Consider the following 25,594-nt stretch of genomic DNA (forward strand, 5'->3'; position numbering starts at 1 on the left):
AGCAGAAATGGGCAGGTGGCGCAAGAGTGAATTATTAATTTTTCGTGCATAAAATACAAAAACCAATAAATAAATACACAAAAATATAATGTAAATGTTCAATTTTTTTTTGGATTTACCACAACTGAAGTCGGTTGGTTGTATGCACGTTTTCCGAAAAGCCTCATATTAATTTGTAAAGGGGAAAACTGAAGAAGGAAGCTCATTCCATAATCCAGATGTACGAGATAGGAATGCACGAGATACAAGGACGTAATGTGGTAATGCGCCACGTACCCAGGAAATGTGGGTGATCTTCAGCTTTATGGTGAAAGGCATAGTGGTAAAAGGATGATGAAGGTCATATAAGATATATCCTAATCTTAATATTCACACAGATACGTAATCACTTACTATTAAACTAACAATTATTTTATGAGAGAGAAACTGTATACAATATCGTCTAAAGGATTATGCATTTTTAACTTGTATTTCTATTACTAAGCAACTGTGCTTACATGACTGAGTTTCAGCTTATATTACTGAGTTCCAAATTACATGACTGAGTTTCAACTTACTTGACTGAGTTTCAACTGACATAACTGAGTTTCAGATAACATGACTGAGTCTCACGATTTGAATTTTGGATTAAAGGTTCATATATTAGATTTGATTCATATATTAATCAGATTTATGACACAAAAATTACAAAGTAAAAATATATATATATATCAATAGTGCTACTCACAGCTTCATGCGTCGGTTACCATTTTTCATCAAGTGAATCATACCTTCTGTTAACCATCAAATAACAAAAAATCTTTTAATTTGAAACATTATTAAAACAATAGAAAAATATGGTATGCTTTATAAATCATAGAACTTGTTCAAATAATGGAAAACATTCATCGATGACACCTGTGTTTGTTTCATATTTACTTGTATACTCCTTAAATACGTAATCAAATCATTGAAATTTAAACAATATTTATTTTATTTACATTTAAACATATTAATATGAGCACTTATTATTGCTAGGTACGAAAATCTAAATGACTACGACCCCCCCTCCCCCCTGATGCTCGATGTACGTATACTTTTTTTCTTTATACCACTGAGGTGGCAAAAAACATACGGCCCACCTGATGGTAAGCAGTTACCGTAGCCTATGAACGCCTACAATACCAGGGGCATTACGCACATGTTGTTTAACTACATTACCTTTAAGAAACCTCTTTATCCCTTTTTTTAAATTGAATTAATCACGAAGTGCTAATTGGCCTGCTTTCATTCAAACTTATCATCTCGCATTGGTGTTCCGCCAACGTATGCCGATAGCTCAGGCGTGGTTACCCTTCCATTTTTATCCATAAAAAATTATATCATTTTTACCTTGTAATGACCTCCTAACAGTAAATTAAATAAAATAAAAATATTTTTATCCAAATAAAACTAATAATTATGAGCATTTTTAAATAGTTATATGTTGTTTTTTTTTTCTAAAAATTGAATTATATACATTCTGAATTTCTGTGAATACAAATTACCAGACAGTACCACAAAAAAAAACAAATTAATAAAATAAATTAGTTGCAGAGACCAGAAAAAACCAGTCCTTAAATGCGGAAAAATCTTGCATTCTTCAATAGTTATAACATCATTACAACTAACAGTAAGTAAGGAATATCTTTATTCAATCCTTTGAGTGGGTCAGAGTCTAACTTCCTTTACAGTTCTACAAACGAGACACTTTCCACATCTCGTTATATTGAACCACGGAACTGAAACGAGAGACAAAGTGAAGATCGAGCTAGTATCTCGGTCTGGAATATCGCTGACAATGTATGGTATTACAAATTCGATATACCACAGAGAATATCCTTTGCCATTTCAAATCAACAAAGGTGCATCGTAGAAGATCTGTACACGAAAATCTAGTAGAAGTCAATCTTTAAACGTCAATTTGTCTTATCAAAGTACATGTAGCAAGAAATGTAAAGATTGAAGCCCTTGATACTCGCTTCTGTTTCTGTATTCCTCAAGTGAATTGACGAAAAGATAGGAAAATAGATTTTTTAGATGATTCTTGTTGAAATTGAAAAAGTATAAACATGTCACGTTTATTACACTAAAAGCCACAATTTAAATACAACCATGCTGGCATAGCTGTGTTTTGGATTGAAGATATGAATGTGGGATATGAACTCTTCGAAACACACAATAGCTACATATTGCTATATTCTATTGTCTATGGTATACCCTATCAGATTGACTTCATCATAGTCTCTGTGGAAACCAATCAGGCCTATTTAATCCTTATTTATCATACTCCACTATTACTCTATCATCTTCCTATCCTTATCATAATTATTTGGGGTCAGTGCAACATGTTTTTATTCATATTACTATGCACTAAACTAAAAGCCAAAACCTGAGTTTTACAATCGGCCATCTCCCTGACGTCAATACTCCTTGAGAATAGATTTGTAGCTAGTATCCGCCATCCGTAGCCTCCATACCGTAGTATGGAGGAAAGAATCAAGGGAAATGAAAGAGTACGTTAGAAATGAAGTAAAGAAATTTGGTATAAAAGGAATGTAAGATTTCTGGGCAAAGGAAAAGGGGGACACTGCGGTAACTGCCGATACTGGTCAGAATCTGCAAAGGCTCGGGAGACCGAGATCACATATCCGTGTCCTTACTTTAGTATATCTACTACTACACCTACAATTCTACAGATCATTAGAGAAGAATACACCTGGCCTAATCCTTCACTAGTAACCGCCAGTGTATATCAATGGCATAAAAGATTAATAAAATATTAAAATAAGTTATTCTCAACAAGTGCAATTTTTGTCCAATCTTCAAAGAAATTTATGTCCTAAGAAAACATTTTATATAGTGCTCCCTTCTATATTTCAAAAACTTCGGCTTTTCTAGGGAATAGAAAATAAAAATATAAATGAAAGGTTCACCGAAGTTAGGCAGAGCTCGCACATGTTGAATATCATCCAAAAAAACTCCAAGTAATTGATTTTCAATCAATCATAACCTATGATATCCTACTACTGGACAGCAGCATCATCCAACTGCTTCCATCTCGCACGATCGCTAGCTAATATAAAACTGGTCGAGATCATCTCACTATCGTATATAAGATTATGCGCGACATCTTTTTGCATTTTCAGGGAGTCAAGAAAGATGATATGGCCCACAAAATAGATGTTTCTTTTTACCCAAATTTCTTAATATGGCTTGCTTTATTTTTTTTAATGGGTGATAATGAAATGGTGACCCCGCTTACGCTATTAGGATACCCTGGCGGAGCACCAGTGAGGGATAACAGGTTATGATGAAAAGGCAGGTCAGTTAGCCCATCGTGACTAATTCCACTAGAATTAACCAGGACGGTTTCCAGGGGGAACAGCATAGAGGTCGAGCTGATAAGGTGCATTGCTAGCAATGGGTCAATTTAAACCCCATTACTAACAATCCTTTTCCCACCAATATCGTCATAGTCGTAGAATACTGACAGATCTATATATGTAATATTCGTCAGATCCGTCAGTATTCTACGACTATGACGATATGGTTTGCTGCCTTAATATTAAATCCTACAATATCCTCGTTTCTATAGTTCTAGGTACATATAGCATCAATTCACTAATGAACCTAGCTTTAAATGCAACTAATCAACTTAGCTGCCAATCCGAGTTGTGGTCAGATCAGTTTCACATATATGCTGATTGGAACTCTCTGAATTCATCGAGCTTTTGGTACATCGCATTCTCTGACGTGAGAAGTTTTTCACTTTAATTCAATAATAGCACTCATGAGGAGTACCTTGAGCGGCACAGTATAATTACTCTATACTAGCTGTTTGAGAGCTACTTCGTACGCGTGCGTTTCAGAAGTAGGAAAACTAATAAAATAGACTAATTCTATTAAGTGAATATCACTTCCAATTTGATTGAGTAGTTTTTGCGTAATTCCAGAACAAACAAAAATATAGACAGATATAAAGTGGCAGAATTTCTACAAAATATTGTTTTTACATATATCTTGATCTTATTAAGAATTTTCAAGATTCAAGATTATTTATTTTTAAAACATGCGTATAAATATATGCAGATGTTGACAATATAATAACGTTCGACATGTTTAGCCTGTACGGCATACAAACATATGTAGTTACACAGACAGTACAAAATTATATATCAAGTAAATTTTATTCAATTAATCGTCATCACATTCCAATTTTAAATACATTTTAATTAATAATAATAATAATTGTCAGGCAAGAATAAAATAACGACGTGACAATGATTTTAATAAATATAAATAAATATTCATTTTGTCAAATTTTATCATTAAAGACACATTATTATTTCTTGAATATATCCCATATACTGATATCGTCTGGTTATAATTTTATTATTTTAGTAACATAATAATATTAAAACCAAATTCATGATATTGCTCATCAAACAAAAACACAGAATATACGATTTTTTTAATATATATTCTTTATTGCACTTATAAGTTACATATAAAATAATCTATTTATAAATGTTGTGAGCAAGGGTGGACTTATCTCTGACAGAGATCTCTTCCAGTCAAGCCAGTACAGTAAGAAAGCATGTCGTTAGCGGGCAGCTGAAGTGCTACAACTATTAATACATAAACAAATATACAGTTGAATAAAATATTGAAATATATAATAAAATATTACATAAATACATACACTATAAATACATATAATACCTACCTACTTATATAATAAATGTTAAAATAAATGAATATACTACTTACATTAGAAATTTCGTTTAATGATTTTAAGATATGACAGTTCAATTAGAAATTTATCCATTTTTTAATGGATGTGGTGAAAATTTGCCAAATTGACTGACAGAACAATTTGACATAAAAATTTGCCAAATCAAAAACTAATTTATAAAAATAAACAATATAATGAACTACCTATTTCAATTACAATAATATTAGTATTTTTTTTATAAATCAAGTACTAACAGTTTAAAGTTACCTGTATTAATATAGTACATTGGACAGTTTAAATCCCCAAAACAGCTCTGATTTTCACTTCTGAAAGCCTATCAGTATCAATTTCATTACATTATTTCTTTTCTTCTTTTATAAAATCTGCAACTTTTTCTCCAATCATAATAATGGGAGCATTAATATTCCCGCTTACAATTTTAGGAATAACGCTACCATCTGCAACCCTTAATTTCTGCACACCTAATTCTCTCAGTCGGCCATCCACTACAGATCCCATAGCACAGGTTCCTGAATAATGATTCGTTGGCGTTGCCATACACAGGGTGTGACATCTCCAGAATTCGTTACTACCAGGTTCATACAATGTACAATCTGGTGAAGTCAAAAAAGTTGCATTCATCTCCTTGAAGTAACTCGTAGTCATTATACGACTAACATCTTTAGTATATGTAACAAGATTATCTAAATCTACAGCGTTAGAGAGGTGGCGAGCGTAAATTTGTGGATGTTGATTAGGATTTATGCTTCGCAACAAAATACGACCTCGAGATTTCGGATGGAGTAAAATTGTCTCCGCCAACATAACCTCTTTTCCTTTCGCATTCTTGTAAAAGCTGTCACAAATTTCGTTTTTGAATGCATAAGAAAATGCACAATTTTCTAACAGAGTATCGGCATCCAATATGTAACAGGCAATTTGGTAGTCTGGATATGATTGTGATCTATTTATGGCAACGTAACCTACTGTAGTTGTTGCTGGATGTTCGTGTGGGTCTTTAGGCGTTTTAGGACTTTGTTTTTCGCCCATTACATAAACAGTCATAGTTGTTATGTGATTTTGTAAATTATCTCCCACAGGTAAATCAGCGATAACATTTATTCCTAAATCTTCCAAATGTGTTTTAGGACCAATCCCCGACAACATGAGCAACTGCGGAGAATTTACACTTCCAGCTGACACTATAATTTCTTGCTTTGCTATTATTGTTATTTTTTCTACATTTCCTCTGATTGCATCAATACTAACAGCATTATTGTGTTCATCAAAATTTATTTTGGAAACCAGAGTATTTTTTAAAACATACAAATTTGGTCTACTTTTAATAGGCGAGAGAAAAGCTGTAGCTGTACTTTGTCTAGTACCATTAACAATTGTCAGCATAGGTTCACTGAAACCAAGGATGTCATCCCCATTTGTATCAAAAAGGATATCAAAACCGAGCTCACTGAATGCCTTTAAATATTTTTTAGTTACATTGGCATACTGCTTTGTGACTCCTAAATAACCATCATTTCCATGAAAACGCGCATATGGTGTATTCCAAATATTTGAATCTTGAAGTTTTTCACTTTTCATAAAATATGGAAGAACGTTTTCATATTTCCAAGTTTCATCGTTAGTTATGTTTGCCCAGGTGTTATAATCATGAGGGTTTCCTCGAACATAATACATATAGTTGTTACTGCTGCAACCTCCCAGCATTTTTCCTCTTGTTATTTCAGCATAGGGAGGATTATGACATTGTTGTGAATATTCATCATATACTGTCGCATAATCCCAATCCTGTGGTGATTGTTTTAAATAAGCCATCCACCCAGGAAGCTGTAAATCATATAAATTCAATTTGGAGACAGTGTGAGGTCAATGCACGGTATCGAATATTATATAGTTATTCCAATAGAAATAAAATAAATACAATACAATGTATTAAAAGAAACCAGATTTTAAGAAATTAATTTCTTAAATTGACGCAAATACGAAAACCAGAACCACATTTAAGCAAAACAACGTATCACAAAGGTCATCATAAATTAAATACTGAATGAATACCTCGGGTTTCACTATTAAAATCCTCATCAATATCAGGTATTTTTTTTCATACAACTTAGAATGGCAAACAAGCTGACGGCCCACCTGATGGAAAGTGGTAACCGTCGCCTATAGACATGAGCAGTACCGTGGACATAACAGAGTATAATGTTTCGCCCATGATACCCCCCATGCGTTGCCATTCCTGAGGACTCAGGTGTTATTCCTCTGTACCCAGTAAATTCACGTCATATGCCACCCTTCAAACCGAAACACAGCCATGCAAACACAACTGCTTCACGATTACAACACAAATGGGACAGAGGTCCCCAAGCAATCGACTTTTGTACAAAATCTCCCTCTGGTAAACACGAATGGGACAGAGGTACCCAAGCAATAAATCATGATAATGAGAGATTAATTTATTTTTAAGTAGAGAATAAATTGGAAACAGTAATGCAACTCACGTCTGATTCTATTGGAGGATCACCGCCAGCTTCTACCAGCAAGACTCTCGACGTAGGATCCTCTGTGAGCCTATTCGCGATCACACAACCCGCAGATCCTGCACCCACTACTATGTAGTCGAATACATCACCATCTATAGTGTAAAATGATGAAAATATTTAAAGTTAAAAATATTTAAATCTTATGCCAAAATATTTCATAGTGATCATCATTAACATATCAACCGTTATCTGTCCACCGCTGAACATAGGCCTCCCCCAGAGGCTACCATAAGAAAAGGTCCTGAGCCATCTATATCCACTGACTTCTTGCAATGTATTTGAAGTCGTCACTCCATCTGGAGTGGAGCCAACCCAGAATTAGATTACCCATACGAAGTTGCCACTTAAGAACATTTCTTCCCCATTGGTTATTGTTTCTTCGAGCTATGTGACTAGCCCATGCTTGCTATCCTTCATTATTCGCTTTGGTTCTTTTACAGATATCCTCATTTAGCATTCTGTCACGCAGAGAAACTCCAAGCATAGCTTGCTGAGTAATATGACGCCATTGTATACGGACAGCCCTGTAGGACTGTTTCGGTACCATAAGTCTGTTTATGAAACCGAAACATAGTATATTCTGTATATTTAGTATAGTCTGTTCCATTAGTGGCAACACGCACTGGTGAAAGACCTTCGTCTTCAAACTTTGAGATATTTTGGATGAGAAAATGTTGGAGAAGAAAAGGATACTTCAGAGATATGTAAAAGAACGTTAAAAAGGTACACAACTTGAAAAGACCAATAGGCTAAAACGGTTCCCCTGAATGAAAAATGGCAACGGTCGTTCATAGCTACGTGAACCTTTTATGTAACACAATTATGTGAGTACAGCTGCTTCGTAACAACGGCACGTGTGACAGAGATATTTAAACAACCAGTTTTGAAATAGTCTTCAAAAAATTTGGTAAAGTTGTCTATTTTATCTTTTCCTGCGACATCTTGGGAATTAAAAGGAATCTTACGGTAAAGAACCATGGATCTTACAATCACAAATAAAACATAGTTACTACACTAACTACACACACACAGCACTAACCATTCACGAGCGCCTGTTCTGGATACAAATATGATGTCAGATGTAGGGCTGTAGCAAGAACTTGTAAAGCGGTTTGGGTACATTTTATTTTAGCTATTTGCGATAATGTACTTGTAGCGTCCATGATAAATAACTAAATGCAAATGGACGCAAATCCAATACTTATCATAATACATGCATATACGTCACAACTCACTAATATTATAAAAAAGGGACGAATTTGTTTGTTTATTGTAAAATTGAAAAATCTTTATTGTACATTATTTACATTGGACACAATAAAAGGTTTAATATACAATGGCGGACTTAGCCTATAGAGGGATCTCTTACAGTCAACCTTTGAGAAACTGAAGAGAAACTATAGTATGTTTAAGAGTAAAAACCGTACAGCTAAACGCAATAATTCTTAGTTAAATTTGAACGCATAATACAATAAAAAGCAACCGTATACACCAACATATGTGAATAATAATAATACAATAATAATAAATAATAATAAATCTACATATATATAAATATAAACAACACACACTTTAGATAAATGTTGTTAAACGCGTCGAGTCTCCCATCCGAGAAATAGGTATTGGCGACCTGCACGCATGCTAAAGGTAAAGGAGTTAAGAGGCCGCCTGAAAATCAGCGCTATATAGGTACATCTCGCTGGAGATGTACATATATAGCAACAGCTGAGGCGGCTCCTATTACCAGCAACATTAATTGTTTTTTTTTTCTTTTTATTGTTTTAATTTTTTATTTTTTTAATACTGGTAATAAAGGTTATCTATCTATCTATCTATCTATCTATAAATGTATTCACTAAATCTTAATGTTGCTTTCAAATAAATCACTGTATCAGAATAGTGGTAATATTCTTAGTCTTCAGACGATGTCACGCGCACATATAGTATTAAAAGTATATTTTGGTATATGATTAAAGTAAATTATTTTCGCAACCTGTATAAATGAAAAAGAATCAACAATGTTAGAACGTGCTAAATCTACATATGTTGTCAAGCGACTTTCAAATGTATTATCTATTTAATTGGTTTGTTTTTTATTTGAAATTGTATGTCATTGTGTCGCTAATTTCGAACCGTTCTTAATACTTTTTATGCAAACTGCATGGTTTACTATCGTTTATATCATTAATGAAACCGATATATTTCTTTGCAGATCGAAAATCTTCTAAATTTGAAACAGAGCCTACTTGCAAGTATTATATAGCCTGTACAAATACGAACGTGAGGAGGAAGGGATTGTTATAATATATCCTGTCAGTTCGACCTCCACGAGGTCCCCCTTGGAAATCATCGTCATCACGATGGGCTAACTGACCTTTTCATTCTCACCTATCATATCTCACTGGTGCCCCGCCAGCGTAAACCGTTAGCGCAAGCGGGATTACTATTTCATTATCAGCTATAAAAAAAAAACATCCCTCACTAACATTCTTGACTAATAGTGCTTTTAAAATGGATGATATTGGAATGGTAACCCCACCCGCGCTATCGATATACACCGGCGGGGCACCAGTGAAGGATGATAGATGAGGATGAAACAGGTCAGTTAACCCATCGTGACGAATTCAACAAGAATTGTTCACGATGGTTTCCAGGGGGAACCACGTGGAGGTCGACCTAATATGGTATATTGCTAGCAATAAGGCTGTCAAACTCCATTGCTAACAATCCCTTTCCCCCCGACTAATAGTGCTGGCGAGGTCAACATTCCATTCTCCATCTATGCATTAATTAATATAATTCTTTCATCTAAATGGATCAATGGACAGTACTAAGAATATCTACAATCGAATAGCAACTGAAATCTTTAATTGCTCGTCAATATTTAGTGACCCATGGCTATTAATTGCCGATGGGTCATTAGCTAATTGATTTATCGGGTGATTTGCCATTAAAATTAATGGGGAGCCGCACGGCTTGGATCCATGTCTGCGGTAGAAATTAACATTTGAAACTACTAGTTTGTAACACAGAAATAAAGAATACTTGGTAGAAGTGACACTAGAAGTAAATTCTATTTAACGTTCTTAAAGAATCGAAACCTGTCCGGAAAAGATTGATATTTTTTTTTTTATACTACAATAGTGGCAAACAAGCCTTTTTTTATACCACTGAGGTAGCAAACAAGCATACGGCTCACCTGATGGTAAGTGGTTACCGTAGCCTATGAACGCCTGCAATACCAGAGGTGAGGTACTACGCGCGCGTTGCCGACCCTGAAGAAACCTCTTTACCCCCCTTTTGAAGAATCCATCCATATCAAATCCATCATGATAATAAATACTATATTAGTATTTAGTATATAAGCCGTTAATTGTCCACCGCTGAACATAAGCCTTTCCCATAAGTTTTTTTTTTTTTATACGACTTAGAATGGCAAACAAGCTGACGGCCCACCTGATGGAAAGTGGTAACCGTCGCCTATAAACATGAGCAGTACTATGCACATAACAGAGTATACTGTTTCACCTAAGACACCCCCCATGCGTTGCCATTCCTGAGGTCTCAGGTGTTATTCCTCTGTACCCTGTAAATTCACGCCATATCCCACCCTTCAAACCGAAACTTCCAAACCCTTCAAACTGACCTGCCTTTTCATTCTCTCACCTATCAACCCTTACTAATGCCTCGTCAGCATACATCGGTAGCACAGGCGGTGTTACCATTCCGGTATCATCAATTAAAAAAAAATAAACAAAAAAAATATCTGTCTATTTTGTCAAGACTGAAGTCGCTTTTTTTTCATATATTTTTTTAATACTTTTTTACACATTCCCGCTTAAAGCACCCGACCGATGTTGCCACGGAGGTCACCGAGCGCGACATTTTGTGTAGTAATTACCCGGGTTCTACTGCCGCAAACTGCGTGTTGAGGGAACGGTTCGAAATATTCGAATATAGAATTTCGAACGCGCTCAACCGAATTGCTGTTTGTATTTTCATTCGCTGATAAGTCAATCATTTACCGGTTCTACCGGTAACGGATTTTTTTATTGCTTTTAACCATTTTCAAAATAAAGACAATTCTAATTTCGATTGCATATATATTTTTTCTTATGTTTCATCACCATCGTGTCAGCGTTTTGCTCTTTTGAAAGCAAAGCGATACACTGAGTTGTGACCATTTTGTGATGTTATGGCACACGCACGAAAGGAAAAAAAATATGTTTCTTTGTGTGATGTAAGTAATGCAAATAAATTGTATATCTATCTGTCATATCAGGCATTAACTGTTAACTGCTGAACATAAGCCTTCCTTTGTCCTTTCCTTTGGGATTTTGTCAGTAATTACCACGCTTAGCAGACAGGTTGGCAACCGCAGTTAGCCTTTTAAAGGTGTTTTAAGAGTGACTCTGCTGCCCTCGATCGTAAGTTCCCTTAGTCGCCCCTTACGACGCCCACAGGAAAGGAAGGGCTGAACTATAATAATAATAATATACTTTATTATACAGACTACAATTTGGTCCATTTTGTTAGTAACAATTTTCTTACAAACTATGTTAGTAAAAAAAAGTAAATTAATTTAATTAAAGCAATTCACTCAGATTTGACGCAGCCGACTAGATCAGCATCTAAATAAAATGCCCAATTATAGGCGAATTATATTTCTCGCCTATTACTTTTAGAACATATTATACAAGCAGCCCGCCCCAGCTTCGCACGGGTGAAATGCTAAAAAATGTGTTTATTTACGACATCACATTAGAAATCTCTAAATTTGTCAGTGTTTCTCTACAATATTATGCATGTATTATACATATAAACCTATCTTGAATCATTTTATCTATTAAAAAAACCGCTTCAAAATCCGTTGCGTAGTTTTTAAGATATAAGCATACATAGGGACAGACAGCGACAGCGATTTTGTTTTATACTACGTAGTGATTATACTAGTCTATGCCGGAGTATATACGGCGATTTTTTATGTTTGTTACCTAATAACTCCGTCAGTTATAAACCGATTTGGAAAATTGTTTTTTTGTCTGATAGCATATAATATGCTTATACTTCGTCTCGAAACTGGCTTTAAAGACGTAGGTCAGAAGTCAACCAAACTTAAGTGGGATTGGCCGAGTCACATTAGCCATACGGGTCCCGAAAAGTGGGCAAGATCCTCCATCGAGCCTACTGAAGGACAGCATCGCCGAGGACGGTTTACGAAGCGATGAAGTTATGACCTACACGCATTTAAAAGGTCTAGTTTTTTTTTAATGGTGAGAATGGAATGGTAACCCCGCCTGCGCTAACGGGATACGCTGGCGGAGCACCAGTGAAGGGTGATAGGTGAGAATGAAAACAGGCCAGTTAGCACATCATGATGAATTCATCAGGAATTAACCATGATAGTTTCCAGGGCGAACCGCGAGGAGGTCGACCTGGTTGTATATATTGCTAGCAATGGGATTCTCAGTCTCCATTACTAACAATCCCTTTCCCCCCAATAGGGTCTAGTTTGAGTTGGTGTCAGAAAGTTTTGAAAGGAGTTGGGAGAATCCTTTACCCAGCAGTAGGTCATCGTGGATTAATGGAGTACAAGGTAATAGTTAATTTTGAAGTACAAATAATAGATTTTTTCACAATTGAAGTCGGTTTGATTGTGGAACTTACTTGATCATTTTTTTTTTTTTTTTTTTTTTATATTAAAACCCAATGTAAATGTAAATTTGTCTTTGATTACCGCCATCTTATTTGTAATTATAATTTAGGAAAGGCGATGACAAATTTTAATTAGAAACAGATTTGTTTTTATACAGTCTTAGTTACTTTTTATTGTTGCCAAAAAATAAAGCTTGAAATTTATGAATAAACATTTTCTGTGATAACAAATAGATCAATACTTGATAGAGACTTAATACTTAATTGTTTTTTGTACTTCTTTTTTATTTTTACATTTGCTTATTGCCCGTTGCTTCGTATGTGTGGTATTTGCTCCTAAGTTCCCTTCAAGATGAAATATGTTCAAACATCCTTTAATTGCAGTTTATTATATAAGATAATTTGGAATAATTAATTAAATCGTCGCCTACAGACACATCATGATCACACACAATACACTGTGCCGCCCATGGTATCCCTCAAGCGTTGCAATTTCTGAGGATTAAGGTGTTATGCCATGTGGTCCCGGCATAGTATAGGCCACCCATTCCTTTCCCATGGATACCGTAGACGACTAAGTGAGCTTAATGGTGGAGGGATGGGCAGCAGCGTCCTTCTTAAAACATCACTAAAGCCTAACTGCAGTTACCAGCAGAGAGAGGGATTGTTAATAGTGAGATCTAGCAGATTCATTACTAGCAATATACCTTAACAGGTCGACCTCCACGCGGTTTCCCTTGGAAACCATAGTGGTTATTTTTTGATGAATTAATTACGATGGGTCAACTGACATGCTTCATCCTCACCTCATCACTGGTGCCCCGCCAGTGTATACCGATAGCGCAAGCGGGGTTACCATGCTATTACCATCTATGAAAATAATAAAATTTTGCGGTTACCAAACCGCCAAATTTGTATTATAATCCCTCCTATCTCCATCATCTCCATTCCTTTAACTTCCTTTAGTCGCCTCTTACGACACCCACGGGAAAGGAACTGTTCCAACTAAATGAAGCTAGTCAATTATTAAATATAATAAAGTATGGATATAATCCCCAACAAGTTCAGTAGAGATTTACGCTTACGCATCGCATTCAATAGTCAAAGGAATCAATCATGCGGTAAATTTGGTCCGCCCTCGCCGCCACTAGCCCCCTGCCTACACAGCTTGAAGGCAATGTATAAACTATAAAATAGTATAGGGTACACACGTATCAGCAGACTGGCTATGCAATCATAAAAACGAGATAAGAGATCTTTTGAGGGCCTCCAGCTGAAGACTCCAGTACATTTTTCTAGTTTTTACGACAAATCGTTCACGGTGCAAGCTGTACGGCTGTGGAATAGTTTACCAGTTTCTGTACGAAACATAAAATGTCTGGCTAGTTTTAAAGCTTAATATTAATTTAAAGCTTTTATAACTTTGTGTTTTACGTATACATATGTACGTGAGTAGTATTTATTAATATTTTTATGTATGGCAACGCATGGGTGGTCTCATGGGCGAAACAGTATACTCTGTTATGTCCGTGGTACTGCTCATGTCTACAGGCGACGGTTACCACTTTCCAACAGGTAGGCCGTCAGTTTGTTTGCCATTATAAGTTGCATAAAAAAAATGTTTTGTAAATGTAAAAGTTTTTATGGAATTGAAGAAATAGCAAGGATGGTAGATGGTAACGTACTGCTCATTTTAACCAGTGGCAACACTAATGCTTCCATTATTATGGTGAGTAAAAAAAACTGCTGATTTTATAAATTCAAAAAACAAATTATTCAACTAAATTTAACTTATTTAATAGAACATAATGAAAAATATGAAATTCCTAGTAATTCCTTATTCCTAGAATACTTATATTTATAACTTCTCATTAAAGATCTTTTTCTATATTTATATCTGTTTTGTTGCTTTAGAAACAACTTTCATTTGACTTCTATTTAATAATTCTTCAAAATTCACACATAAAGACCGATTGATTATTTAATACAATAGCTGTTTATAAAGTCAATATATGTTCAAAAGGGTTCTCCGAAAAGGGCGTATTAAGGATTCTTAAGGGTCCGAAATGTGCGTCATCCCTGTAACATCCCTGATGTTACTGGCGTCCATATGCTACGATAACCCTGTTTACCATTGGACAGGCCATATACTTATTTGCCACTAATATATATATATATATATATATATACTCGTATATATATATATATATATATATATGATTGATATATCTTTTTCTTTTACGATTACTGAAGTACTCTTTCAGTATACAGATCAAAATATTTTAAGATTCTATTAGTGATTGATAGCTAGAGGCGCCGTGGCTTAAAGTTCCTTATTTTAGGGTTCCTTACTTCCTAAGAAAAAAACGGAACCCATATAGGATCATTTCGTTGTTCATCCGTCCGTCCTTCTGTCAAGACCTTTTTTCTTAGAACGTGTAGAGATATCAAGTTGAAATTAATATCATATACTCAGGTCTGCAATCTCTTAAAGCAGTGAAAAAATCAAGCATCTAAATCGACGCAATGAAAAGGTACGGTCGTTTATGTTCCATTTATATCGCATATTTTGCCATTCGCAAAAGGAATCGAAACCTATAGGGTACTTCCCGTTGACCTTAAATCATAAAATTTGGCAAGAAATAATGTCATGTAGCACAAGTAAAGGAAAAAATCCAAAAACCGTAAATTGATAGTTCACAAAAAAAATTTTACTTGATGATTTTGACCGGAACCTTCGTTGCGCGAGTTCGACTCGCACTTGGCTGGCTTTTTTATACTACTAAAGTGGTCAACAAGCATACCGCCCACCTGATGGTAAACGGTTACCGTAGCCTATGAACGCCTGCAATACCAGGGGCATTACGCACACATTGCCCTTCCTGAAGAAACCTCATTACCCTTTTTTTGAAGAACCCCAAAAAAATTCTTATCTTTTTTTTTTATACAACTTAGAATGGCAAACAAGCTGACGGCCCACCTGATGGGACGTGGTAACCGTCGCCTATAGACATGAGCAGTACCATGAACATAATAGAGTTTACTGTTTCGTACATGATACCCCCCATGCGTTGCCATTCCTGAGGACTCAGGTGTTATTCCTTTGTACCCTGTAAATTCACGCTATGTCCCATCCTATAAACCAAAACACAGCCATGCAGACACAACTGCTTCACGGTAAAAACACGAATGGGACAGAAGTACCCAAGCAATCGACTTTTGTACAAAGTCTCCCTCTTATCATTTGTAGACCTATAGTTAATTCGACTAATAGAAAAATGTTAAATGTTACTCGTAGAACACGGAAATGTTACGGATTATTTACATTACACCTCGCATAATCTAACGTAGAGTTCGGAACGTCTCGCTATCTACAATTGTCTAATTATTATTTCCAATTATTAAAATAAATAGTACTCATTCGATACAATGACGTTATGTTAAAATATTCACAAATTTTAAACACGCATTAACATATTTTTAAATATTGAATAATTTAAATTGATAAACTCGACGCGTTCACCGCATGTACAGGATAATAAAACATAATTTAAAAAAAAATAGGATGTTCTCAATTCAATTGTATGTTTTATGTTTCATCATCGTCATCATCATCATCATCATCATCATCATTATGGATATCACTTATAAATTAGTTAGCTTTGACCAACAACTTCGTCTGCGTATCCGAAATGCGTTCACTCATCGGTATCTTATCTTTTTTTCGCGTATTCAGCTAATAGGGATTAGGCATCGAGATCGTTTGTGCTTCCCCTGCCTTATACCATCATTTTATCGATCCTATGTGTAGCGCTTATAATATCCCGCATTTTAAAATATTTAAAGTCCGCTAACTAAATAAGCGGGGGAAAGGATTGTTAGTAATGGGGAGGTTAGCTCCCATTGCTATCAAAATACCCTATCAGATCGACCTACACGCGGTTCCCCCTGGATACTATCGTGACTAATTTATCATTAAATATGTCACGATGGGCTAACTGACCTACCTTTTCATCCTCACCTATCACCTCTCACTGGTACCCCGCCGTGGTATACCGATAGCGCAGGCAGGGTTACCATGCCATTTTCAACCTAAAAAACGCATACTTAGTTGCACGTTAAGTGTTCCATGGAATCCGATTTCTTACCACACAATCTGCACAGTGTGTTCGAAGACAGACCCATCTTGTATTACTATACACTTATGCCAGTAAAGCATATACTATGTTTTACGGGCATAAGTCCAGTTAAATCACCCATTATAAGTCTTGCCTGTTAGGGATATTCAGGTGCCCATACCAAACTAATACTTTTATGCCCAACCAGGTCGTGCTCCTCGTAGTTCCTCCTGGAAACTATCATGGTTAATTCCTGATGAATTCATCATGATAGGCTAACTCGCCTGTTTTCATTCTCATCTATCACCCTTCACTGGTGCTCCGCCAGCGTATCCCGTTAGCGCAGGCGGGGTCACCATTCCATTTTCATCCACCAAAAAAAAATGTTTCACTGACCGAGATAAAAAATACTCTTTGTCCTTCTTTATCGCATATAGTACTTATCATAGTAATCGGTTCAGTCATTAAGACACTAAGAGATAAACAAACAAACAAAAAACTCGCTTTCACATTTATAACATTAGTAAGAATTAGAAAAAGTTTTGGCACCTCAGATTCGAGGCAAATGGTGTAAAAGAACATTTTAGGTTTTAGAATACTAAATAGATAAAATTCAAAAATTAAATTTTATCTCAAGGTCTCACTCTAACAACTTGGAAACTTAATTAATAAGACATCATTGAAAAACATTGAACCTAATCCTAATTTATATTAGGAAGTAGCATTCACTATTAACCAATTATCCAACATGGACGCTACATCAGCAACAATAGCTAATATAAAATTGACTCAAAACGCTTTGCAAGTATTGACTGCCACCTTACATCTAACATCCTATCTGTATCCGGAACAGGCTTTGGTTTATGGTGAGTTTTGGCAACTTACAAAACAAAGGTGATCCTCAATTCATCAGTAACTTTTGTGGCAATCACATAGTTGTCGGAACTGAATTTTATGTTTCAATTAATAGGGTTTATTTTCGTGTTTGCCCTATTTTAATTTTGCAACAATTGAAGCTGCTGTTTTTCCTTGCAAACTTAACAGTTTTCTTTTAAATCTCTGTTAACGTAGTTAAACTGTTAAGTCTCTTGCGGGCTCTTCTCAATAGATAAAAATTTATCTAGCCTTTAATTTGATTACTTTAATTTGAATAAATTTTAATTTACATATTTACCTTTCAATTTTTTTTTATATATGTAGAAGAAATAACCTACACTATTACGTTCACGGGATATATCTAAGGAATGATAGTCAGAATGAAGTAAAATCAATTTACTTATTGTAACAAATTTACCAAGAACTAACCGTGATTATTGTAAATGACAGTAATGACAAGATTAGTATGTAATTTTTTTAACGTTAACTAGTTCTATCCCATGGCTTGCATATACTAAGATATAAACAAACCGTATATAAAATTTTGTTCAAATTATTACGTAAAAGAATATTACGTAGTTTTTACGTAAAATAGTAACAAATATCCCTCCATCCATCATTAAAAACTTTTGCATTTATAATATTAATAAAATTTGTAAAGAGACATATAGAATTGGGCCTTTACTCCAGATGGTGACGTATTCGACTACATAGTAGTGGGTGCAGGATCTGCTGGTTGTGTGATCGCGAACAGGCTCACAGAGGATCCTACGTCGAGAGTCTTGCTGGTAGAAGCTGGCGGTGATCCTCCTCTAGAATCAAGCGTGAGTGACTCTATTGCTTACTCTCTCATTTCAGTAAATTATTTTTTTTGGCTCAAATACCCTGACAAATATATAGACAAATCGATCGAGCAACGTTTGACTGAAGTCCAGAGTCCCAATATCGAAGCTTAACATAAACTTCTCAATTATCAAGTTTATATATTTTAACAAGGATTGTCTCTTGCTTCATGCTTGGGACTTCATTAAAATTATCATCCAATAAGTCATGTTTGAGGTCGTGCATAACGATGGAACAGCCTAAAAACGTCCATGTCGAAACGTCGGCAATAAAAAAGCAGGTATGCAGGTACTATTTACTTGCAGTTTTTTATCGCATTATGTCCAGATAGTGTATTTAAAACGTTGGTAAAAACAAATGGTCGGATAATTTGACAATATTTTTTAATAATGTACCTACATAATTTTTTAGTTAAAAATACCTTACTAAAAAAAACATAAAAATATTTCAGCTTCCTGGATTACTGCCATATTTGAAACATACACGAGACGACTGGAATTATACTTCAGTATACGACGAATATTCACAACAATGTCACACACCACCCGTTGATGAAATAACAAGAGGGAAAATGCTGGGAGGTTGCAGTAGCAATAATAATATGTATTATGTTCGAGCGAATCCCTACGATTATGACAACTGGGCAAATATAATTAACGATGATACCTGGAATTATAAAAATGTTCTTCCATATTTTATCAAAAGTGAAAAACTTCAAGATCCAAATATTTGGAATACACCAACTGCATGCTTTCATGGAAAAGATGGTTACTTAGGGGTCACGAGACAATATGCTAACGTAACAAATAAATATCTTAAGGCTTTTAGTGAGCTTGGATTTAAAATTGTTTTCGATTCAAATGGAAATTTTACTCTTGGCTTTACTGAGCCTATGTTAACCGTAGCTAATGGCACTCGGCAAAGCACGGCTACTGCGTTTCTCTCACCTATTAAGAATAGACGCAATTTATATGTTTTGAAAAACACTCTGGTCACTAAAATAAATTTTGATGAACACAACAATGCTGTTAGTATTGATGCGATCAAAGAAAATAATGAAAATGTGACAATAATAGCGAAGAAAGAAATCATAGTATCAGCTGGAACTATAAATTCTGCACAATTACTTATGTTGTCGGGTATCGGTCCCAGAAAACATTTAGAGGATTTAAGTATTAACGTTATTTCAGATTTACCTGTGGGAGAAAATTTGCAAGACCATATAACTAGTATCTCAGTTTATGCAACAGAAAGAGTGAACAATTCGCAAGCACCCAAAAATCCTCACACTCCATTGCCAACTGTTGTTGGCCAAGTTGCTTTGAATAAATCACAACTAAATCCAGACTACCAAACGTTCAATATTATCACAGATGTAGATGGTCTTTTACAATTTTGCGCATTTACTTGTTCCTTCAAAAACGATATTTGTAACAATTTTCATAAACTAGCAAAAGGTAGAGAGATTATGATTTCGCAGACAATACTGCTTCGTCCAAAATCTCGTGGTCGTATTTTGTTACGAAGCATAAACCCTTATGAATATCCACAAATTTATACGCGCCATCTTTCCAAAGCTGTAGATTTAAATAATCTTGCTGCATATATTGAAGATGTTTATCGAGTGATGTCTACGAATTACTTCAAGGAGGTGAATGCAACATTTTTTAGTTTAAAAGATTGTTTATCGTATAAACTAGGTAGCAAGGATTATTGGAAATGTCACGCTCTGTGCTTGGCAACGTCAATTTATCATTACGTAGGAACCTGCTCAATGGGATCCGTTGTCGACGCGAGACTAAGGGTGTTCGGAGTGAAGAGGTTGAGAGTAGTAGATGGTAGCGTAATGCCTGCTATAACCAGTGGCAACATTAATGCTCCCATTATTATGATGAGTGAAAAAGCTGCTGATTTCATAAAATCAGAAAACATGTTTTCTAACTAAATTTGTATCGTAAACGGATTTTAAAAGTAATAAAAACTATGAAATATTGTATTAATTCGCCGTTTCTAAAACATCTTACATTTAAATCTTCTAATTCATTATTTTTATGACAAATTTTAATTACTTTTAGCAAGTATTGTATTTGTTACATTACTTTAGAGACAATCTTTATTTAATGATTTTTTTAAACTTCAAACATACAAATCTGCAATTTCAACAATACTGTCTACGTGTAAAGGCAATTTTGAAAATTTTTAACATGATCCATTGTTTACCAAAATCGAGACGAATTCAAAATTTCTTTGCCTATCACAATAAACACAGTATCGCTTAACGAAATGAAATCTACTAATACTCTGCTGAAGAAATTGAAATATGAACGCAGAAAAATTCTAAAATTAATATATGTAGCTTGTTAAAAAGCAACAATTCGCTAGTTTCAACTTACTTCGAAACAAAGGAGGTTTTCATTTCGGTTGTATTTTGTTTTATATATTTGTTACCTCATAACTCCGTCAGTTGTAAAAACCGATTTGGAAATTTTTTTTTTATCTGAAACGATATACTTACAGATTAGTTCCATAGAAATTATTGCCACATTTGACGTCAATTTTTTACGGTACACAATCTTTAATTATTTTTATTTTATGAAGCTAATTATATATTTAATATTTCACGATTGTAATAAAAATTAAACCGTTCAAATGCCAGTCGTGGCAATATAAAGTTACAAGTACATATGTGTACCGTACTTGAATATTGATTGACTACTTTATTTAACTTCAGACTTACTAAATCGATTTTGATAAACTGTGTATGAGATCAATCTGTATTAGTTTTTTTTTTTCAAATTTTCCAAAATTTTCCAAATCGGTTTACAACTGACGTAGTTATGGGGTAATAAATTTAAAAAAAACTACAGCTGAATTGAGAAGCCCTTTCTTTTTGAAGCCGGTTGAATAGAGATAAATAATTTACTGCTAATTATTTATTTATTCATTGATAGATAGATAATTTATTTGCATTACTTACACCACACAAATTATAGCATATACAGATTTACATAAATAACATAAATGGTTAAAAAAAAGTACATAAAGCCAAGTACAATTTTTTCTTTTATGCGCGTTCCATAACAATACAAAATGGTCACAACTCAGTTTATTTCGCTTCGCCCTCAAAAGAGCAAAGCACTGATATTCTGTTGCGGCCAAAGAGAATAGGGTAACAATAAAATAATACTACCAGATTATCTATACAGTAAAGAGACAAATATGACAGTCTTTCTAGCAGACAATTGGAGCATATAGGTAACATGGTGGATTATCTATCTTTTGCCTCTCAATTAAGAATTTTTTTTAAATTAATTTTGAAACTAGACTTAGTGCGGATCAGTCTCATGGAAGGTGGTATATTTTTTCCAACATTTTGTGGCTTGATATCGGAAGCTACCATTAAAAGCTGCTGTTTTATGGGGATGACATATTGAATCAATTAGATGACCTTTACAGGTTCCCAGTATGCTCACCCAGGAAAGTAAGAGTACAAAAATAAATACTTCAATAGAAATAAAAAATACAAGCAATATTAATTAAACGAATATGAAACAATACAAAGCGATACAAGTAATAATATGTATATGACAGTAATAGAAATAAAATAATATATTTTTACTAGCTAACCATGAATATTCCATTGGCATCGGACAAAACTCCATCTAATTTTGGATACCAGCTCGTAAAATTATTGAGTAGTCGCAATGCAAAAGATAGATAGATAGATACTCTTTATTGTTTCCTCCAAAAGATTACAACAGTAAACTTATTATAAATATAAATAATTACAAGAAATGATCACAATGAGAAAACAATGGGGAGCTTGCTTGGATCATTCTGTGAACAATAAAGGACGACTTAAAAAAATAACTTTAGTATATAATCGAACCGCGTCTATGCAGTGTTAAGTAGTAAACTTTATTAATGCACTCCCTATAAATGCTTCGACACATTTTAAATATTTTTACTTATAATTTATATACATTGTGAATTAACATTCCTATCCGAGTAGCCATCATGAACAGTACGTCAAAAATAGCTAGTATAAAATGGACGCAAAGCGCTTTGCAAGTATTGGCCACTACTCTGCAGCTGACGTCGTACATGTATCCAGAACAGGCCATAGTCCATGGTAAGTGTTGACCGCTGACCATTACCGTCCAAGTGCTAATCCAAACTAGGATGATGTAATAACTTTAACTGAACTACAGGATTGACTAAGTAATTGGCACCCATTTATATCTTAATTCTTTTGCCAATGAAGTCAACAACCACGCATATGGAGTTGGCTTCCTTTTTCAAATTTATATATTTAATGGGATAATTAAGTTTACTTGAATAAAAAATATTTTCGTTATTTCATGAACTCATTTGCACATAAGATCATTTTATTTCATTTTTTATACGGAACCCTCGGCATGTAAGTTAAGCTCTCACCTTACCGGTGTTAATTTTAAATACGGAATATTTAGAATATAGCTTCGTTCCAGATGGTGACGTATTCGACTACATAGTAGTGGGTGCAGGATCTACTGGTTGTGTGATCGCGAACAGGCTCACAGAGGATCCTATGTCGAGAGTCTTGCTGGTAGAAGCTGGCGGTGATCCTCCTCTAGAATCAGATGTAAGTTTATAACTTGGTTCATCTGTTCTTGGTCTTACACAACTTATTTTAAGTTTCTTTTATTAAATATTTATTATACAACTTAGAGTGATAAACAAGCTCACGACCCACCTGATGGAGAGTGATCTATACTTGACCTTCGACTGTACTCATGAACAGTATCATGGATATAATAAAGTATACTATTTCACTTATTAACAAAAACACGTAATAATAAAAACACTTTATTTCAGTTGCCTGGTTTGATGTCATATATGAAACAATCAGCAGAAGATTGGAATTATACGTCGGTATACGACAGATATTCACAACAATATCACACACCTCCCGTTACTAATATACCAAGAGGGAAAATGCTGGGAGGTTGCAGTAGCATGAACTACATGTATTATGTTCGAGGAAATCCCTACGATTATGACAATTGGGCAAGCATAACTAATGACGATACCTGGAGTTATAACAATGTTCTACCATATTTTATCAAAAGTGAAAGACTCCAAGATCCAAATATTTGGAATACACCAAATGCAGCATTTCATAGTAGCGAAGGCTACTTAGGAGTAACAAAACAGTATGAGAAAAGAACAAATAAATATTTACAAGCTTTTAGTGAGCTCGGGTATAATGTCGTTTTAGATACAAATGGAAATTATACACTTGGTTTCACTGAGCCTTTACTAACGATGGCTAATGGTTATCGACAAAGCACAGCCAAAACGTTCCTCTCGCCTATTGAAAATAGATCTAATTTATATGTTTTGAAACATACTCTGGTCACTAAAATCAATTTCGATGAATATAATTCTGCTGTTAGTATTGAAGCGATCAAAGAAAATAAGGAAAAAATAACAATAAGTGCAAACAAGGAGATCATAGTGTCAGCTGGAGCCATAAATTCTCCACAGTTGCTCATGTTGTCGGGCATCGGTCCTAAAAAACATTTAGAGGATTTAAATATTAATGTAATCGCAGATTTGCCTGTAGGAGAAAATTTGCAAAATCATATAAGTGGTATATCGACTTATGCATTGGAAAAGATTCCTGAACAATCTAAAAACCCCCATAAATATCCCCAACCAACTGTTATGGGTTTCGCTACAATGAGTAACTTACAAGTATATCCAGACTACCAATCAGTTAATCTTATAGTGGACAGCGATTACCTATTAGAAAACTGTGCATTTACAAATAGTTTCAAAAAAGAAATTTGTAATACCTTTTACAAACAGGCAAAAGGAAGAGAGGTTATGATATCACAGACAGTTGTACTCCATCCAAAGTCACGGGGTCGGATCTTGTTGCGAAGCATCAATCCTTCTGTTCATCCGGAAATTTTCACTGGTTATTTTTCTGATGCTGCTGATTTGGAGAACCTTGCTTTATATATCGAACACGTTAATCGAGTAATGATGACGAGTTACTTTCAAGGCGTAAATGCAACATTTTTGATTCCACCAGATTGTATATCGAACGAACCAGACAGCGAAGAGTTCTGGAGATGTTACGCTCTGTGCATGGCTATGCCAATGAATCACTACATAGGAACATGCGCCATGGGATCCGTCGTGGATGGGAGACTCAAGGTGTTTGATGTGCAGAGATTGAGGGTGGTGGACGGTAGCGTGATTCCTAACATGACTAGTGGTAACACTAATGTACCTATAATAATGGTCGCTGAAAAAGCTGCAGATTTTATAAAGGCAGAAAATTCATATTCTCATTAAACTTTTTGTAATTTTATATAAAATTAATAAGTAATTTAATATAAAAATATTTGAAAAACTATTTATTTTTTTACTTATACATTACAAATTTTTTTTTTATACAACTGTGGTGGCAAACAAGCATACGGCCCACCTGATGGTAAGCGGTTACCGTAGCCTATGAACGCCTGCAATACCAGAGGTATTACGCGCGCGTTGCCGACCCTGAAGAAACCTCTTTACCCCCCTTTTGAAGAACCCCATGCTGTAGTCTCTCGGGAAAACCTCGGCAGGGAGCTCATTCCATAACCTGAGTGTTCGTGGGAGAAAGCATCTCTGAAACCGCGTTGTACGCGACCATTTAGGCTGTAAGGTATGAGGGTGAACTCCCTGTCGATGGCGAGCCGTACGATGATAAAAAGTGGCCGTAGGCATCATATTGAATAATTCCTCTGAGC

The 25,594-nt window shown here is 34.9% G+C and overlaps 3 protein-coding genes across 3 annotated transcripts; 2 read left to right on the forward strand and 1 right to left on the reverse strand.

Annotated features, from left to right (window-relative positions):
- Window positions 1–4,597: 4,597 nt before the first annotated feature.
- On the reverse strand, window positions 4,598–8,480 carry LOC113510350 (ecdysone oxidase-like). The gene is made up of 3 exons (XM_026893801.3): window positions 8,357–8,480; window positions 7,276–7,409; window positions 4,598–6,601 (listed from the first exon to the last, which is right to left on the reverse strand). The coding sequence occupies exons 1-3, from the start codon at window positions 8,478–8,480 to the stop codon at window positions 5,114–5,116; spliced, it is 1,746 nt and encodes a 581-aa protein (XP_026749602.2). The 3' UTR covers window positions 4,598–5,113.
- Window positions 8,481–17,838: 9,358 nt separating this feature from the next.
- Window positions 17,839–20,803, forward strand: LOC113518679 (ecdysone oxidase-like). The gene is made up of 3 exons (XM_026903644.2): window positions 17,839–17,956; window positions 18,657–18,790; window positions 19,261–20,803. The coding sequence occupies exons 1-3, from the start codon at window positions 17,839–17,841 to the stop codon at window positions 20,752–20,754; spliced, it is 1,746 nt and encodes a 581-aa protein (XP_026759445.2). The 3' UTR covers window positions 20,755–20,803.
- A 2,947-nt stretch (window positions 20,804–23,750) lies between these two features.
- LOC128201807 (ecdysone oxidase-like) lies at window positions 23,751–25,157 on the forward strand. The gene has a single exon (XM_052899843.1). It carries the CDS (start codon window positions 23,787–23,789, stop codon window positions 25,155–25,157), a length of 1,371 nt encoding a protein of 456 aa, XP_052755803.1. The 5' UTR covers window positions 23,751–23,786.
- Window positions 25,158–25,594: the final 437 nt, after the last annotated feature.

The sequence above is a fragment of the Galleria mellonella genome, unplaced genomic scaffold (assembly GCF_026898425.1).
Source record: "Galleria mellonella isolate WM207_F2 unplaced genomic scaffold, CSIRO_AGI_GalMel_v1 utg63, whole genome shotgun sequence".
Classification (NCBI taxonomy): domain Eukaryota; kingdom Metazoa; phylum Arthropoda; class Insecta; order Lepidoptera; family Pyralidae; genus Galleria; species Galleria mellonella.